The following is a 14,104-nucleotide window of genomic DNA, read 5'->3' on the forward strand; positions in this document are numbered from 1 at the left end:
GGGCGCACTTCTGCGTTCCTCCCTATTATCCTATCCACCGCCACTGTGCTTATATTAATGGTGTTGCCGTCTCATCCGTGACTTTGATAAAGCGTTAGAACGCGAAACATGTCAGTCACGGCTCCCTTCAAACCCAACTGATTGCCACTGATGCCTGAGCCCTGTCCGTGTTTCCTCACCAGTCTCATCTCCATGGTTACGATTGCGTTGCTATCAACGATATGTCTGTGCCTCTCCATTGGTAGAATCATTGCTCCTTGTTGATGTCATCAGAGCATGCAATGCTTCCTGTTGGCCGGTCCTCCAGAGACACTGCACGTGTGTCACGGATACCCCTGCCGTAGTGCGGCTCCGTCCATCGGCTCTCTGTGCAGGTTTGCCTGCTAGTTGCTGTGTTCTTTACCACCTTTGGGACCCTCATACTACGCTCCCCCTACATCTTGCTGAAGTATGAAGGCTGTCCATCATAACAGGTACTTTTGAGCCATTACACTGCACTTGCTTCCTCCATCTGTTTTTCAGCGATTACTGTGTTGAAGGTGCGACAGGACAATTTTGGTGACTCAGGATCTGATGTTAACCTTTCCATCACAGACTCCTCAGTGGCATCTTTATTGGATTATCAATTATACCACAATTATTGTGCCTTTACACACATTTTTTACAATTATTACAATCATTGTGTGCACATTTTACTATATGTTATACCGATGTCATTTTATTAGACTATAAAGTTTTATGCCTTTTTCCATTGATCGCTGCTTTTTTGTTATAGTAACACTGTGGCAACTTTTTAAAACATAGCCAGGCTTAAAGTACAACTCCAATTTTGCTGAGGAAAGTGAATCCACTCAAACTTGCTTTTTAGAGATTTATTCCTACTGTTCTGTTGCACATGATGCATGGATTACAGTCATTGACCCAGACAGATAACTAAACACCAATAAACTGTAGTAAACTCTCTAGGTATTAAGCATCACCGCGGTTATTTGTGCATTTAGGAGGGACATGCACAGGACCGTTTTTGAGTCAGGGGAAAAGGGGAAGCTGTCCTGGGCTCTGTCAATGTTGTGGGGCCCAAAGCAGCTGCCTCATACTTGCCAATTATCCCTGTTTAAATTCCCTTGTCCCTTGATGTTTTAGTCCTGTGCCCCAATATCACAGTGTGAAGTTCGTAACTAATGCTGCTCAGCTCTGTCCTATTGCCATGTACAGATGACTCACCGCAGACCCTGTGTTTACATGTAAAAACACGGAATTCATATGTAAATAGAGGCAATATTGATATGTAAATAGCCAGCTACGAGTAAGCATCACAGGATGCGAAACATGTCAGCACTTTTTTCCTAATCCACTTCTTGTTTGACTGCATGAATTTTGGCTGTTTTTTCCATTTGAATTTTTGTTGTTTTTTCATGTTTTGAATAAAGACATTGTTTTTTGAGGAGTGCGGCGATCCAGGATTTTTCTTTCATCTCATAAATAGCCGTGGACCGACAGCATTAATATGTAAATAGAGGCAGCATTTGTATGTATATTATGCCCCGTGGTCATATTCACCATCACTTCGGCTGAATGCTGCCCACTGGGGAGGTAAAAAGGCATGCTAGAAAGTCTTGCCTACAACTGTGGTCATTAAGCCTAACATCCGCGCCTGTTCTGCAAAGGTAAGCAAATTGGAGGGGGGAACATGTTTTCAAAATAACATGGTGCCACAGCACCCTGAATTTTTGTGAATACGCACATCTCCGTAGATGTGTGAGGATGTCATTAACAATTAATAGCACGGCTGTGTATCTACTAAAGTGCAGCACGTTTTGGTGGTTCAGGAAAGCGACTTTGCATGCGTTCCCGACACACACAAATGTGAACGCAGGCTAAATGTCTCAGTTACATTGGTGGTCAGTGTAAATCTTCTCATTACATTGGGGCTTGGTGTACAATCCTTTCATTTACACTAGTGGCCAGTGTGAAGGTCCCTGTTACATTGGTGGTCAATGTAATTCCCTCTTTACATTGGTGGTTACTGTGAACACTCCTATTACATTAGTGGTCAGTGTAAATCCCCATTACATTACTGGTCAGTGTAAATCCATATTACATTAGTGGTCAGTGTAGAAACTCCTCTTTATATTGGTAATTGGTAAAAACAAGCCAAGCCTGCATTTGTCAGTTTCAAACCCTCCCTTAAATTGGTGGTCCATGTAGAAGCCCCCTTTACATTGGTGGTGAGTGTAAATCCCCCCTTTCATTGGTGTCCAGTGTAGAAATCCCCCTTTATTGGTTAATGAGGTAAAATCCCCCATTACATTGGTTGTCAGTGTAAATTCTTCATTACATTAGTGATACGTGTGCATTTTCCTTCACATTGGTGGTAAGTGCAGAATTGTGCTTACACTGATGGTCAGGGTAAATTCCCCTTTGTATTGGTGTTCAGTGTAAATCCCCCTAACATTGGTGGTCATTGGAGGTCATGGAGGTCATTGTATATTCCTCCTTACACTGGTGGTTGGTGTAAATGCTCCTATTACATTGGTATCAGTGTAGAAATCCCTCTTTATATTGGTGGGTGGTGTAAAATCCCCCGTTACATGGTGGTCAGTGCAAATTCCCTCTCACATTGGTGGTCAGTGTAAATCCCCCATAACATTGGTGGTCCTTGAAAATTACCAATTACATCGGTGGTCAGTGGAGAATCCCCCACTACCGTATATACTGTATTTACCAATGATCCTCTGGCAATATACATAAAAAATCATCGAAAAAAAAGCATGGGTTCCCCCCAGTCCATTACCAGGCTCTTTGGGTCTGGTATGGATATTAAGGGGAACTTTGCCCCAAAATGTTAAAAAAATGGTGTGGGGTCCAGCCAGGTATGGATTTTAATGGGAACCCTGCGCCAAAATAAAAAAAAATTATGTGGGGGTCCCCCCAAAATCTATACCAGACCCTTATCTGAGCATGCAACCTGGCAGGCTGCAGGAAAAGGGGGGGGCAAGAGAGCGCCCACCACCCCCTCCTGAAGCTTACCAGGCCACATGCCCTCAACATGAGGAGGGTGCTTTGGGGTCCCAAAGCTGGAAGAAATTGGTTGAAGTTCCATAAAAAATTTTAATAAATTGTCCCACTATGTCCACCCATCTTCAATCATGGTGCAGAAGGCCCCAAAAAATAAAAACAAAAAAGTAAAAACTCTGCCTCCATGGGAGGCATCCCGCCGACTGCCGTCTTTTTGTTTTGACAGCTCTTTTATAGCCAAGGGTGGGGCCACCTGCTGACATAAACGAGTGACCCCGTCCCCTTCTGACATCATTTTTATGTCACTGGGTGGCCCCGCCCTTGACTATATAAGAGCTGTCAAATGTACCCCATACCCATTCACATGGGGGGGAGCTGTCAAATGTACCCCATACCCATTCACATGGGGGGGGCTGTCAAATGTACCCCATACCCATTCACATGGGGGGGATCTGGGGTATATACAGTCTATACACTAGACTGTATATACGTATATATCAAATAAACTGCCTACACACCACTAACTAAGCTGCCTAATCTCTCTTCATTCATTACACAATACAGCCACCATGTAAGCAGCAGCCTTATATTGTGTGGGGCGTGGACTTAGCCCCCTGAGCCATGATTGACTAAAGGCATCCTGTCTTTGGCCAATTATGGCTCTCTCAGCAGAGCGCGCTGTGATTGGACAAAGCATGCAGGTAAAGTGCATGCTTTGAATAATCATAACACACCAATGCACTGCGATCTTGCAGTGCATTATGGGGAGTTCCGCGGTGCTCTAATTTTCCACGAACGCCCCATAATGTTCTAAATTTCGGCGAACACCCGATGTTCGAGTAGAAATGACGCTCCTGTTGCTATGGGAGATGGATCATGACCAAAGGAGTGCCGACAACATCTTCCTCACTGCAAGAGGTTATTTCTCCTGCCACATGTACATGCTTAAAGAAGAAGTACATCAAAAGCTCATTTGCGTGCTCTCCTGCTTAGTGCGGTCAGTTTTAAGTAGAAAAGCAAGGGGACTAGCAGGAACACCAGGGATTTTACATGAACGAAGCAATTCAAAGAGGACAGGATACTTTCTCATACAAGTACATGGTACAGCAGCCACATATCAGGAATATGAAGTGTTGGGGTAACAAATGCTTTGATCCATAGGTGTGCGCAGCCTATTGCATTAGGGTGTGCACACCAAAGCCCTTTCCCCGCTCTTCATCCATCGAGGGGAGAGGCGAGAATAAGAGGAAAGCTAGCAGCACTGTGGGGGGGGGGGACACGGGGTAAAGCCTGGGCAGTAGTGGGAGTCGGCACCATACAGGGTAATTGGGGTATGCCCTGGCACACTACCTGTGCACGTCTATTCTTTAATCTTAGTTTTCAAAATGATCTAAACTTTTAGTGAGTATTTACCTTGATCTGAGCCAAAGCTGGAAGAAATTGGTTGAAGTTCCAAAAAATAAATAAAAAAAAACTGTCCTGTCACGCCACTTCCCGTCCCCCCCTGCTGTCTTCTGGGAAACACACTGGTCCCAGGAGACAGCGGGGACCAGTGAGGACGCGCCGCGCCGCTCACGCATGTGCAGTAGGGAACCAGGCAGTGATGCCGCAATGCTTCACTTCCTGATTCCCTCACCGAGGATAGCGGCGGGGGCAGCCAAGAGACAATCGATTGCTCGGCTTCGGCTGCTGACATCGCGGGTGCGCTGGACACGCAAGTGTCCATTTATTAAAAGTCAGCAGCTGCAGTATTTGTAGCTGCTGGCTTTTAATATATATTTTTTTTGTGGGACCTCCGCTTTAAGAATTATTATTACGTTTAGAGTACAAATTATTATTATCAGACGAACCGCACATACTGTATTTACCATTCTTCCAATATAAGTATTGTTTGACACATTCGGTATGATAATTCTTTGTTTGTACAAATCATCTAGAAAACAATAAAAATTATGAAAAAATTTAAAATATGCAGCAGGATACATTTTGGCCTAAATCAATGAAGAAATTACATTTTGTACAATTTTTTATTGGATATGTTTTATAGCATAAAGTAAAAAAAATATATATTTTTATTTTAACTTTGTCTGTTTTTTGTTCATAGCGCAATAAAAACAAAAAAAAAACAAAGAGGTGATCAAATACCACCAAAAGAAAGCTCTATTTGTGGGAAATAATGAACATCAATTTTGTTTTGGTACAGCATTGCACGATCGCGCAATTGTCAAGTAACGACATATCGCAAAAAAATGGCCTGATCAGGAAGGGGGTAAAACCTTTCCGAAGCTGAAGTGCTTAATCTCAGTTTTAAAAATGATATAATTTTTTATATATTTCTTTATTGAAAATGTTCATCATTACAGACCAAATTACATTCATATATACATTCAAAATATAGCCAATATGTCAATAATAAAATAATACAGAGATCCGTCATGTCCAAGGCATCACATAAGGTCAAACCAAGCAGGTTCTGAAGTTTTTTCTTCCTTTTCTTTCCTATTTTTTTGTGAGGATTTGCCTTGATCTGACCCAAAGCTAGAATAAATTGGTTGCAGTTCCATAATAAAAAAAAAACTCCCCCTGGCCCCACCCCTGACTCCACCCCCTTTGCCCTGCCCATATATACCCCACCTTGAGAATAAACACACATGGGCAATCTCGTGGCATTCTTATCGTCCTACTAAATAGCCCACAATTTCTAGTGATTGCCACACATATGGCTGATCGATCCCACAAACTCAATTTAAAGAGGAAGTAAACCCTGATCAGTTTTATTTTTTTCCCCCTGCAAAGTAAACGCATAATGGGCTAGTATGCATCACATACTAGCCCATTATGTGCTACTTACCTGAAAACAAAGCCTGCGATGTCCCGGCTGGTGGACGCATTCATCTTCACCCATCTTCTCACGGGAGCCCCCAGTCATGGCACGAGCCCCTTAGAAACGGCGCGATCGTGCCCTTTCTTCAGCGTGCATGTGCCGATGACGTCAGCACAAGCGTTTATGGTAAACATCTCCTAAACCGTACAGGTTTAGGAGATATTTCCAGTACCTACAGGTAAGCCTTATTATAGGCTTACCTGTAGACAAAGGTGGTGCAACTAGGTTGACAACCACTTTAGTCACCACAACATGCTACATTCCATTTATTTATTACAGAAAATGATATAGTGCAGGAAAATGTCTTTAGCATTCTTCGTAATTTGTTACCTATGTGTAGCGATCGATCGCTAGCTACTAGCAAATAATTGTACACAATTTTAATAACAAAAATTGTAATGCCACAAATTGCCAGTGTCCGCACACCTAGACTATTTGGAACAATTACAGAATACTCTTCTAGTAACAGACATGATCACAGGTGTGCACAGCCTATTGCATTAGGGTGTGCACCTCAAAATTTAAACCCATATGTGCAGGGCTGGTGCTACCACTAGGCAAACTAGGGAGTCGCCTAGGGCGCACTGCTGCCTAGGGTGCCTGGTTGCTGGTGTTCCTACTCTCTTCTCTTTGCAGCAAGCAACTAAGGCCCCTTTCACATTGATGAGTTTTTCAGGCGGTACAGCGCTAAAAATAGCGCTGCTATCGCGCCTGAAAAACTCCTTCACTGCAAACTCAATGTGAAAGCCCGAGGGCTTTCACACTGAGGCGATGCGCTGGCGGGAGACAAAAAAATCTCCTGTCAGCAGCATCTTTGGAGCGGTGAGAGGAGCGGCATGTATACCGCTCCTTCACCGCTCCTTCCCATTGAAAACAATGGGAAACCGCGGCAATACCGCCCGCAATGCGCCTCTATAGAGGCGCATTGCGGGCGGTATTAACTCTTTATCGGCCGCTAGCGGGGGTTAATACCGCACCGCTAGCGGCTGATACCCGCGGCAATTCCGGCGGTATAGCGCCGCTATTTTTAGCGGCGTTATACCGCCACCGCAGCTCCCACCCCAGTCTGAAAGGGGCCTTAGTCTCAGCATCAGCAGACAGCCGCAGCTCTGTTCGCACATAGGGGGTTATTTACAAAAGGCAAATCTACTTTGCACTACAAGTGCACTACAAGTGCACCTGAAAGTCATTGTAGAACTGAGAGGGACATGCAAGGAAAATAAAAAACAGCATTTTTGCTTGCACATGATTGGATGATAAAATCAGCAGAGCTTCCCCTAATATCAGATCTTCCCCTCAGATCTACAGCGACTGCACTTCCTAGTGCACTTGTAGTGCAAAGTGCATTTGCCTTTTGTAAATAACCCCCATAGTGTCAGAGGCAAACAAACATTTATTCATTAATGAGCACAGGTAGGCTGCATTGATGAGCGCTGGTAGGCTGGTAGGCTGCATGCAGAGCTGGTGCAAGGATTTTTGACACCCTAGACAAAACCTAATTTTGCCCCCCCCTGGCTCACCCCTGAATCCACCCCCTTTTCTCTGTCCATGAATACCCCCACCTTTTTTAATGAAGAGCCCATCAAATGCAGCCCACCGGCATCCACCAGCGCCCACCAAATGCAGCCTCACTAGCGCCGATCAAATGTAGCCTCACCAGCGCCCATCAAATGCAGCCTCACCAGTGCCCATCAATGCAGCCTCACCAGCGCCCATCAAATGCAGCCTCACCAGCACACATCAATGCAGCCTCTCCAGCGCCCATCAAATGTTGCCTCACCAGCACCCATCAAATGCAGCCTCACCAGCGCCCATCAAATGTAGACTCACCAGCGCCCATCAATGCAGCCTCACCAGCACCCATCAAATGCAGACTCACCAGTGCCCATCAATGCAGCCTCACCAGCGCCCATCAATGCAGCCTCACCAGCACCCATCAATGCAGCCTCACCAGTGTGCATCAATGCCGCCTCACCAGTGCCCGTCAAATGTAGCCTCACCAGCACCCGTCAATGCAGCCTACCAGTGCCCATCAATGAATGCTTGCTTGCTTCCATTCATTCGGGACACAGACACAGTCCTCTGACACTATGTGTGAACGGAGCAGCGGTTGCCTGCTGCTGCTGAGACGTAGTTACTTGTAGGAACACCAGTGGCCGGCCGCCCCTAGGCTGCAGGGGGCCCTAGGTGGCTGCTTAATTTGCCTAGTGGTAGCACTGGCCCTGACTGCATGTGATGGGCGCTGCTGAGGCTGCATTGATGGGCGCTGGTATGCTGCATTGATGGGCGCTGGGGAGGCTACATTGGATGGGTGCTGCTGAGGCTGCACTGATGGGCGCTGGTGAGGCTACATTTGATGGGCACTGCTGAGGCTGCATTGATGGGCGCTGGTGGGCTGCATTTGATGGGCACTTAATTTAAAAGGTGGGGTATATATGGGCAGGGCAAAGGGGGTGGAGTCAGGGGTGGGGCCAGGGGGAGGCAAAATGAGGTTTCTCCTTGGGTGTCAAATATCCTTGCACCAGCCCTGCATATATGTGTGCGCATGTGTATATATACTGACATATCAGTAGGGCAGAGATTGGTGTCAGTAGGGTAGTGGATGATGTCACTAATTTTTATTTGTAATATTATTATTTTTTACAAGAGGTTGTGCAGCAGCTGAAGAGGATCTGCAGAATTGCTGATTCTGATTGCTGGCTTGCCCCTATTTTTGGGGGACCCTGGCAGCTAGAGACCATCTAAAAATCACACCGAACACATAATCACTCAAAAAAGAAATAAAAGGAACGGATAAAGAGGCAGGGAGGGAGGTGGGAGAGACAGTGACAAGGGGAAGAGAGGCTTGGCAAGCAGCTCAATCAGAGGTGGCTTCTTGTGGTGTGACACACCCCCTGTGTTATTGGGTGCCTGGACGTCAGAGTACTCCTGGGGAGGGCGAGAGACTGAATCTGCTCCGAGCTCAGTGACAGCCAGCTCGCTGGAAGCGCACGGCGACTCAACAAGCTCACAGACTGACAATCAACAGATTGCGATGACATTGCCTGGAAGCCATCAGTGAGGAGCAGGTCCGAGTGCAGCTAAGGACAGGATGGCAGCAACAGGGTGACTGCCAGCGCAGCGATGCCCATCCGAGGCAGATGTGGTGGGCACACCATCGCGGTAAAGCTAAGAAGGATGCAGAGCGGCAGAGGAGCTGTCAATCATCTAAGAAGAGGTGCCTAGACCCGGAGAACCACCACGCAGGGCTCATCCGATCACAGGGGTGCGGCTGCTCAGGGGACTCATCTTCACCCATCCAGCAGCAGAGGTGGGCGCCCACTGCCCAGTGGCTAAGAGTGTGATAACCTTGATAAAAGGCAGAGGTGGGGGACCAAGAAGGGGTGAGGACTCCAATTATTAAAAGCTGGAGACATGACTGTGGTCTCGGGAGAGAACATAGATGAGACTCTGGTGTCCCTCAGTGCCCTGGGGCAAGAGGGTTATGACCCAGAGAGGGCCACTCAGGACTGCTGCGAGAGGGTGGTCATCAATATCTCAGGGCTTCGCTTTGAGACCCAGCTCAGGACTCTTGCTCAGTTCCCTCAGACCCTTTTGGGGGACCCCAGGAAGAGGATGCGCTTCTTCGACCCCCTGCGGAACGAGTACTTCTTCGATCGCAACCGCCCATGCTTTGACGCCATATTATATTATTACCAGTCTGGGGGCCGGCTCCGCAGACCTGTTAACGTCCCCGTGGACATTTTCCTGGAGGAGATGAAGTTCTACGAACTGGGTGAGGAGATCATTGAGATTTTTAGAGATGATGAAGGGTTCATTAAAGAGGAAGAGAAACCCCTACCGGAAAATGACTTTCAGAAACAGGTTTGGTTGCTGTTTGAGTATCCTGAAAGTTCAGGACCTGCCAGAGGAATTGCTATTATCTCTGTTTTGATCATTCTCATTTCCATAGTTATATTTTGCTTGGAGACCCTTCCTGAATTCAGGGAGGATGGCAAACACACAGGTGAGCACCTGATGGCCAATGGAACCCAGTCCGCAAAAGACAGCCCCTTCACCGACCCTTTCTTCCTTATTGAAACTCTTTGCATTATTTGGTTTTCCTTTGAGCTCTTGGTCAGGTTTTTTGCCTGTCCCAGCAAGCCTGCTTTCTTCAAGAACATGATGAATGTCATTGATATTGTGGCCATTATCCCCTATTTCATTACCTTGGGCACAGAGCTGGCAGAACAGCAAGGTAACAATGGGCAACAAGCTATGTCCTTGGCTATATTGAGGGTAATCCGCTTGGTGAGGGTCTTCAGGATTTTCAAGCTATCAAGACATTCCAAAGGGCTCCAAATCTTGGGCAAAACCCTGCAAGCCAGTATGAGGGAATTGGGTCTTCTCATATTTTTCCTCTTCATTGGGGTCATTTTGTTCTCTAGTGCTGTCTACTTTGCAGAGACTGATGACCCAGATTCTCTCTTCACCAGCATCCCGGATGCCTTCTGGTGGGCTGTGGTCTCCATGACCACAGTGGGCTATGGTGACATGTATCCACTGACCATTGGTGGCAAGATAGTAGGTTCCCTGTGTGCCATAGCTGGCGTGCTAACCATTGCCCTCCCAGTCCCTGTCATTGTCTCCAATTTTAACTACTTCTACCACAGGGAGACTGACCATGAAGAGCAGTCCCAGTACACTCATGTCACCTGTGGACAGCAACCCTCTTCTTTTGGTGAGCTAAAAAAAACTGACAGCAAACAGTCCTTTAATAAATCTGAGTACATGGAGTCAGAAGACCTAGAGGATGGCAGATTTCCTCACTTAACCACCAACCAACACTATGGCGAACAAAAAAAGTTAACTGAGGTATGACCTCTTTGGTAAGTTCCTCAGACTGTCCGTAAAAAGCTAAAGGGTCTTGATGTTAACGACCTCATTAATAGTGCTGGCCATGTAGAAGAAGGTCAATGCACTGTGGATGGTTAAGCATATGCAGTAGAGAATGAAAATCCTAGGTGTAAGGTTGTCTTAGAATTACTATATTGCTAGTGTTTGACCAACTGTGAAGATCGCTGGGTTCGTAAAAAAAAAAAAAAAAAAAATTGGTACATCATCTGCACATGGTAAAGGTGACTTAGTAACCTAGTTCAAATAATTACCTCCAAGCAAATGCCCCCTTTGCGTGGTCTGTAAGTGGCTTCTTGTGAGGACTATATTTATGCGACAATGTGTTTCCATCAGTGTTTCCCAAGGATTATTACACCACGCAGTAGCTGGGAAATGCCATCCTGTAGGAATTACACACTAGCACATTATTAACATGGCATAAGCTGCTACGGATAGATTTTTGCAACAGTGCCATTCAATGACAAGAACTCAATAACACAGTGTTCTTGGGGACTTAGAGGAGACACAAGGGCTGCACAAGACCAGCTGTTGTGGAGCGGGGACGAAAAGTTAAGAACGCATTTCCTATTTTAATTTTTACTTTTTTTTTGGCTTAGCCCAGCTTTTGATCTGCTATTTATTCTTATTTGCACAAACAATGGAAATAAAAATTGTCTCTGAGATGGAGAGGTTATCATAACAAAGCCATTACAATGGGAAAAATGAAGATTCCCAATTTTGACTGAGCAACTGGTTCTTATTTTGTCACCTCTGTGTATAAACATCTGCAGTTTTTGCACATTCTCTTAATTTGTTTACATCATTGCCGTGCGTGGCATTTTTTTTTAACCCTTTGGCTGCTAGGGATTCCTGCAAAATCATCTTCTTGGAAAAAAAAGGGTTCATTTTGTTTAGCCTTTTTTTTATTTTTTTTATTTAACCAAATATTTTCGTAAGTGCCTTCATGTGTAGGGTCAGAATTTTGGGTTGTGTATATATTTTTTTTTTTTGCATTGACACTTTTGACCAGATTATTAAAATATATCAGTGGTGAAGATGAACCTTAATGAAGGGGTCACAGGTTATCAGGCTGGAAATGAAATCATACTGTGCTCTCAGTGGATTATGTTGCATTAATGTTATAGTAGCCATACATGCACTTAAATATATTATTTTTCATTATTGGCTGTCTATAGGCTTCGGTTATTTGATTGTCCTATTGAGTCATTGCTTGAATGCCAGTGGTGTACAGGTTACCTTGTCAATAAGTGTTGTGATGTTTTTTACTAGATGAAATTGCACAGCACCAAGGCACTATAGTCACACAAAAGCTTCTCAGGGGTTATGAGATGTGATTATCTTCTCCAAAAAATACTACCGGTCTGACAGCAGCACAGCCTATCCAATTTAGTTCAATCATCTGCATTTCACATTGAGTTCCATCATCTGCTTCAATGAATCATTTTCATGCTTTTATTTTCATTGTACGATCACCAGCGCAAATTGCTCTTGTGTGACCTTGCCGTCAAAGCATGCAAGCCCCGTCACCAAAATCTCAAATTCCTTGTGATGTTCATGCAATTTCAAAAGTCATCCTTAGTGTTTTTAAATCTGCAGCTTTCATTAAAATAATACCTGGTGATCCTGCTATGGAGGTCCAGGTTCGGGCACTTCCTGTTATAGGGTGATAACCGTCTGTCCTCGTTTCCCAGTTGTGCTCCTGCATTGTCACCCTGTCACACAGGTTTCCAATTAACAATTTAAGTGGCTCTTTCAACATACAATATGCAGGCAATAGTCCACTGTTGTCACCATCAGGAAGTTGTCCTTGAAAAATTGTTGCAAAGAGGCTGCAAAAGATCAGCAGCACTGAGATGCAGGAAAGGATCAAAAAAAGGGGAAAACAAACAATTTATTATTTTTTGAATTGCATTTTTTATGATACACAGTGTTTTACAAATGATACATCTTTCATTAAGGATTTGCATCTACCTTAAAGTGGTATTAAATCCAAAAGCAAACATTTACGATATTGCACCTTGCCAATTTTCTCTTTCCCTATTTTTCCTATTTTTATATTGCACCTTCCCAATTTTCCCTTTCCATATTTTCCCTATTATTATATTGCGCCTTGCCAATTTTTTCTTTCCATATTTTCCCTATTACTATATTGCACCTGGCCAATTTCCCCTTTCCCTATTTTACCTATTATTGTATTGCACCTGGCCAATTTCCCCTTTCCCTATTTTACCTAATATTGTATTGCACCTGGCCAATTTCCCCTTTCCCTATTTTACCTATTATTGTATTGCACCTGGCCAATTTCCCCTTTCCCTATTTTACCTATTATTGTATTGCACCTGGCCAATTTCCCCTTTCCCTATTTTACCTATTATTGTATTGCACCTGGCCAATTTCCCCTTTCCCTATTTTACCTATTATTGTATTGCACCTTGCCAATTTCCCCTTTGCCTATTTTACCTATTATTGTATTGCACCTGGCCAATTTCCCCTTTCCCTATTTTACCTATTATTGTATTGCACCTGGCCAATTTCCCCTTTCCCTATTTTACCTATTATTGTATTGCACCTGGCCAATTTCCCCTTTCCCTATTTTACCTATTATTGTATTGCACCTGGCCAATTTCCCCTTTCCCTATTTTACCTATTATTGTATTGCACCTGGCCAATTTCCCCTTTCCCTATTTTACCTATTATTGTATTGCACCTTGCCAATTTCCCCTTTGCCTATTTTACCTATTATTGTATTGCACCTGGCCAATTCCCCCTTTCCCTATTTTACCTATTATTGTATTGCACCTGGCCAATTTCCCCTTTCCCTATTTTACCTATTATTGTATTGCACCTGGCCAATTTCCCCTTTCCCTATTTTACCTATTATTGTATTGCACCTGGCCAATTTCCCCTTTCCCTATTTTACCTATTATTATATTGCACCTGGCCATTTTCCCCTTTCCCTAATTTACCTATTATTGTATTGCACCTGGCCAATTTCCCCTTTCCCTAATTTACCTATTATTGTATTGCACCTGGCCATTTTTCCCTTTCCATATTTTCCTTATTGCACCTTGCCAATTTCCCCTTTCCCTATTTTACCTATTATTATATTGCACCTGGCCATTTTTCCCTTTCCATATTTTCCTTATTACTATATTGCACCTTGCCAATTTTACATTTGCCAATTTTACCTTTGCCTATTTTCCCTAATATCATATTGCACCTTGCCAATTTTTCCTTTCCCTAACTTTCTTTCCCATATTTTCACCTGGTGATCTGGTCTGGTCAATAAGTCTTTTGTTATTCAAA

The 14,104-nt window shown here is 44.3% G+C and overlaps 1 protein-coding gene across 1 annotated transcript; it reads left to right on the forward strand.

Moving 5' to 3' along the window:
* The first annotated feature begins 8,810 nt into the window (after positions 1-8,810).
* Positions 8,811-11,959, forward strand: LOC120932623 (shaker-related potassium channel tsha2-like). The gene has a single exon (XM_040345135.1). It carries the CDS (start codon positions 9,317-9,319, stop codon positions 10,760-10,762), a length of 1,446 nt encoding a protein of 481 aa, XP_040201069.1. The 5' UTR covers positions 8,811-9,316; the 3' UTR covers positions 10,763-11,959.
* The last annotated feature ends 2,145 nt before the right edge of the window (positions 11,960-14,104 follow it).

This window comes from Rana temporaria, chromosome 3 (genome assembly GCF_905171775.1).
Source record: "Rana temporaria chromosome 3, aRanTem1.1, whole genome shotgun sequence".
NCBI lineage: Eukaryota > Metazoa > Chordata > Amphibia > Anura > Ranidae > Rana > Rana temporaria.